This window comes from Acanthochromis polyacanthus, chromosome 4, assembly GCF_021347895.1.
Source record: "Acanthochromis polyacanthus isolate Apoly-LR-REF ecotype Palm Island chromosome 4, KAUST_Apoly_ChrSc, whole genome shotgun sequence".
Lineage (NCBI taxonomy): Eukaryota > Metazoa > Chordata > Actinopteri > Pomacentridae > Acanthochromis > Acanthochromis polyacanthus.
Window position 1 is genome coordinate 43,312,354 of NC_067116.1, and position 6,000 is coordinate 43,318,353.

The 6,000-nt window shown below is 38.0% G+C and overlaps 1 protein-coding gene across 1 annotated transcript in view; it reads right to left on the reverse strand.

Annotated features, from left to right (window-relative positions):
- Positions 1–5,592, reverse strand: part of agbl4 (AGBL carboxypeptidase 4) — a 410,530-nt gene extending 404,938 nt beyond the window's left edge. Inside the window, exons 1-2 of the mRNA XM_051947376.1 lie at positions 5,453–5,592; positions 2,619–2,741 (exon numbers count right to left, since the gene is read on the reverse strand). Coding sequence (XP_051803336.1) covers positions 2,619–2,741; positions 5,453–5,498 — 169 coding nt within the window. The 5' untranslated portion in view covers positions 5,499–5,592. The remainder of the gene's footprint in view (positions 1–2,618; positions 2,742–5,452) is intronic.
- Between the last annotated feature and the right edge of the window lie 408 nt (positions 5,593–6,000).

Genomic DNA, 6,000 nt, shown 5'->3' on the forward strand with positions numbered 1-6,000 from the left:
TAGGCTAACTTTAAAGTACTGCTGATAAAACCCACAATGTTTAAATGAAACAGCAACAGGGCATTAATTTGACATTATCACACAAACATCAATTCATCCCGCATTCTAACTTTAGTAATGCATTTACTGGAAAGAGATTAATATCAATTCCATAAATCATTCAAGAGATGCATCCGGAGTCAGAGACGCTTATATGTTAGCCGATCTCAGTGTGGGAGCTCATCACCCATTAATCAATGTCTGAGCTCCTCTGGCCATGTCATCTGGGAATTAAAGAATTACAAAAAGGGCAATCACCACACTGATATCTCAACACAATCCGACTAATGTAACAGATTTAGAATTTTACTCTTTATATACCCACACAAGATTGGTTTTCCTCTCGTGAATTAATAAGTGATAAGCCAGGGACGAGCTACAACTGTAAGAAAAACTTTTTTGTTCGTGACCTCTAGCTCGCTGAAAATCAAGTGTATCACTAAATCAACTTCGGAGAAAAACAGCGACGATGACACCAAGGCCAGACATCAGAAAGTAAACAGGGTGAAGTTAAAGCTCATCTCAGTCTGCAGACACTAAAATGGGCTTATCTGTGGAAATATGAAATCTGAGAGCCATCTGAACCTGAGATTCAGTCCCACAGAGACCTGCTGATTCCCTGATTTACTCTGCCTACTTGTGTGCTTGAGTGTTCGCCCGTGTGCGACTCTAACTAACCGACCTTGTCAATGGTGAAGACATACTTTATTTTCATTGTCATGCCGTTCAGCTGTCAGAAAACAAAGGCCATTACCAAAGCACTGTGGACTATATTAGCTTCATCATATCATATGCCTGGCGTCAATAAAGGAAATGGACAAAGCACTATAACTGTACATTAAGTATACATAATCTCATTATGGAATTTACACCTATTTGGCTTACACAACTGAACAAGAAAAAGCATGTATGATACTTCATTGCTGTGCAGATTCTCAGTCATCTGGGGCTGGAAAATCCTCACAGCTTCATTAAATAAAAAATAGTAATTAAGCACTTCATTGAAGGAGAAGTCCAGTTGCTTTTTACATTTTTCATTTCAAGGTGACATTTATTAGTTTCTAAAAACGTGAATGTGCTGAAAACTCACTGTAATCTCCACTTATTCAAACAGGACTTAAAACACCCAACCACAACAACAACCTAAATGGCAAGCGAATCTGGTAGGTGTTAAGAGAAAAGTTGCAAGGTTATTCAATCGGTATTGATCATTTTTTGTTAATGCTGCTTCTGCCTTAAGAAAAGAAGAAATTGTAAATGCAGATAGTGAATATGAAGTATGAAGCATAATGCACAGAGTATGTGTTTGTTCATATAAGCATTGTACACATTTACATACATGCATATACACCGCCTGTCAAAAGTTTTGAGACGGGTTCTCATTCATTTGAATGAGAACCCGTCTCAAAACTTTTGACAGGCGGTGTACATCTATGTCTGTGCATGAAGTATGTGAACGATCACATGCCAGCGCAAACAATCCATTTTAACGCTCATGTATTGACTTTTAGTGATTTATAATCAGATTTAAAGATCCTTGCACTCTTCAGTAAATCCTGTAAATCATACGTCCGTGACATTACTGTTGCTAAGATCTCAGATCAACAAACAGCTGTTTGTTGAAGCTACACAGAAAGACTCCCAAAATACATGCAGCTGCTTCCTGCTTTTGAACCTAAATCCTGCATAAGGCTGACAGTCCATCCCAAGCTTTACTGCAGAGTGTGAAGCCATACACCACTCTGGTATTTGTTGGGGGTTGCATCTTCATATTCTAGTCCTGACAGATAGTGACAGTGTCAAACATACAAATCCTGGTGTGAAAAAGTTCCACTTTCCACTGATTTCTTGTTTATTTTCAGTCTATATAAATACAGCACATCTAATTAACAAAGATTGTGGACTGAAACATACAGCCCGATAAGGTTGCACAAATGAGATGTTGCTAATCCAGGCGAAGATTTAAAATTCAACAGAAAGACCTTAATGTCAGCTCCAGCTTGAATAGGCAGCAAATGCAATGAAACTACAGTAGAATTTGTGTACTGCAGTCTCTAATGAGAATTCTAACCGAGGAAGTTTGAACAAGAGGGATGTGTTACTCAAAAACTTGAGGCCGGAGTAGGTGGCATTAAAATTATTCAGTTTTGATGTTTTTAAAAAAAGAGGTGCTGAAGCAGCTACTGATAGGATGGAATCTGTTCCAGTTGTAACTAATTAACGGTAATAAGTGAAAGGAACTATGTGTTTGGCTGAAGGAACAGTTGTTTGTGTTATTTTGTTATTTGCATTGGAAGGATATACACAAGAAACCGTTTTTTGGTCTATTTCCAATTGTGTCACAGTATAAGCTACAGTACACAAAACAAATTGATCACAATGATGATGTGCAAGAAAAAACCTTGGCCAAACATTTTGGTCTCTATACTTCTTTCATGTTTTTTCCAGGTTTTCAGAGTCGCAGAAGAATGGCATCCCTTACCACAGTGTCAACAGAATGAATATTTTGGATGCCCTCAATACAACATTATCCATCAAGTGTTGAACTGCATTGTGTTTTTTAAAATTTTGCTACTCACCACTCTCGAAGCAGGCATCAAACACAAGGTGTCCTTTTCGTGGAACTCCTGTGTATCCTGGAGGACTCACCATCAGCTTGTTCACGTTCCCCACCAAGGCATCCTCTCCTCCAGCCTCACTGCCTGCAGAACAAGAGCAGTACGGAGAATTAAAATGAGTCGAATCTTACTGAGAGGCAACTTCATTTAAATGTCACCTCTTTGAAATGATGTCTCAATCATACTTTTAATGGGGGGATTTTGTTAAACTGTAGGAAAACAAAGTTGATCTGCAGTGCAAAATAAGGAGACAAAAATAAATGAAAACTAAGAAGCAAGTGAAGCTTAACAGACATCTGTTCTGTTCATCTGCAGCACTTATATTTGCACATAAAGAATCCACACAATGCTGCCTAAATGTGTGGTTTATTTGCCACTGCTGCAAACAGCACCCTAAAACCTGTTACTTTCATTTCATTATATTATTTCCCTTTCTTTGTATATTTTTGAATAAACTTAATTTTATCATTTAGTCACCTTTCCTTGAACTGGGTCCTGCGTCCATTAACGACACACAGAGTACGAAAGGTGTACATTGTGCCATTAATTGACACACTGACCTCAAAATGTTAACAGTAGCTGAAATGTGTTGCTTCCAGCTGTTTATAAGACACTTTCCTTTGAGTTCATATAATATCTGCAGTATGAAACAGCAGCAGGAAAAATATAGACATCTCCAAAACAAAAAGAGAAGTGTGCACATTTACACAGAACTTAGCACAACATAGTAAATAACTTGATGAATTAGATCAGACAGGTGAGCTGTCACACAGTGTCACAGTTCATCCACTGCAGGTAAATTATTTGTTACTCAGCTGAATCCTGAGTTTTAGCACAGCTGGTTAATATACAGTAAAATTCTGATCCTTTCAGTAAAGTCAAAACATTTCTTTCATGCTATCTTTTGTTATCAGGGAGATCTTGTTGTTTCCCAGCAGGATGCTCCACAAAACATGACCTCTCTAAATAACTAAAATACATAAGGGGTAGCTGATTGTACTATGACTGCCTGTAGTTTGATCATTTGTCATCACACTTTGACTGAATTTTCAATATTAAAATCATAAATAACAAATACAGAAGTCTCTCCTTTAAGTAAACCATTTTCTATCAAAGCCTCTGCAGCATCTGTTCTCTTGAAATGTTAGACCATTAGTCATACTAGTTACCAAAATGGTAGCTGTACCCGTATCAGTTTACGCAGATTAGATAACTAGCAACAATAACTGCAAAATAAGAAACCAAAGCGTATCAAAACACTCATATTAACATAATTTTCAATTAGCCTCGATGCTACAGCAGTGCTTGACCACTTCTTGCTGCATTCTTGACCAATCCTATACAGAAATTCTGGAGAAGCTCCTGTTCCAAACCTGTATCGGCCGCGTTCAGATGACAAACTTCAATAACATAACACATAACAAATACAGAAAGCAAGAAATACAAATATATCCCAAAAATGTGTTAGATAGAGCAGGTAAATGGTGTCACTGTGCGCTCTTACCCCAGCTTTGTTCAATATGTAAAAACAGAATACCCCTTGTGGGATCAATATATTTAAAATAAAATAAATATATGAAAGGACCAGAGGGACCAAGACCATCCTTAAACTCTCACTGACCACCACAGATCTGATCAGGCCATTCACTGCAACTCTAAAGTCTGATATCCTGTGAATGCAACAACGCCCATTTTTTTTGTATTAGGGAGATTTTCCTTTTTCACAGCAAGATATATCCAGAAGCTATCCTACTGTGAATTTCGATGTCTGACAAAACATGACCTCTCTAATCAAGAATCGCAATGGCAAGAAAATATATATATATATATATAAATAGCCGTGTAACACATTTTAAAACATTTTACTGTGCAATACGTTACTGTAGTTGGTTAAATTATCATCACACACGGATGGAATTTCGAATACTGAAATAATCTTGCCCACGTCCATTTTAAACAGTGCACAACCAAACGAAAAAATATGTTTACTATACCTGTATTCGTCAATGTAAATTAGATAATTAGTCACACTAATTGCAAAAATAAGAAACAAAGGCAATCTATTTATTGTTGCAGTCTTAACTAGGCTCTATACTAAATATATATATAAGTTTTTAAAATTCTAAAATACAGTTATTAAGTCTGATTTGGGCCCCATTTGGCCACCTCTATGTCAAAATCCTCGGGGCGTACCTGTTCACATATGCTAATTTACTCATTAACGAAACGAACACTACAACACCCCTGCCACAAGAAAGCTCGTTTTTGGTACAAATGTGAGTGATGCTTTTTCAATACAGTGGCGTATAACATTTGTTTGCAGCTGCTTGACTTTGAGTCAGGAGAAAAACGGTCAAACTGTAGTTTTCCGAAGCAGAATCAACTTCGGGTGCCGACAGTTAGCTAATTAGCTAAGCAGCAGCTCAGTGGAGGGCTGCTGTGTGTTATTTCGGCTAGCTAGCACACAGCCAAAACACCTGCACTCTTGCTCTCCCAGTCGGCTAAATAGTAAACGAGAACATGCTAGTAATTACTTAAAGTCGCATTCAGCTAATTATATGTTTAACAGATGTTGGTAGCAGCACAGGTAGCTTTAACGGCTGCTACTGAGGCTCTTGTTTACATCCTTGCACCTGCTAGCTAGCAGGTTAGCATCCCGAGTGTAGCGTCAGGATAAAGACGCGCCGCAAGCCGGAGACACGCACAAATTATCAGTCAGACAGCAAGGGAACATGCGCTTCCTTGCGCCTGCCCACCAACGACGAGGAAGCCAGGTAACTGTGATATTTACACACCAGTCTCGACGTCTCTAGCAGTGTTCTCCTCCATCTTCCTCTCCATCTGCTACACAGCGGCCGACGCTCTCTGTGTGTTGCCAGGGAAACGGAGCAGGAGGGAGAGGAGATGTCACCTCCATCAGCAGACGGGTTTACTCAGGTGAGCTGGGTCCAGGTGCAGGAACGGGATTATATTTGATATGTGCGCGAATATCAACGTGCACAAGTCATTAAATACTGCAAATAAAGTCTATGCGATGAGGAATGTATGATATGTTCGGGAAAATAAACTAGTGCAACTCAAACTAAATGTCAATGTGGCTCTGGGAAACTAGGGATATAGACTGTAAACAAACACCCAAACAAAAATAAATAATATAAAAAAATCTATTTCGTAATTCATAAAAGAAAAATGTAAATTACATGAGGTATATTTTTTAGGGTCATAATTTTAGTGCCACATTTTGCCAAATTAATCTTCATTATAAATATAAAGGATCTTAAAGCATTAATATTCATTATAGTTAGAGTTGGAGTTGTTTTGTATATTTGTGCACTTATATGAA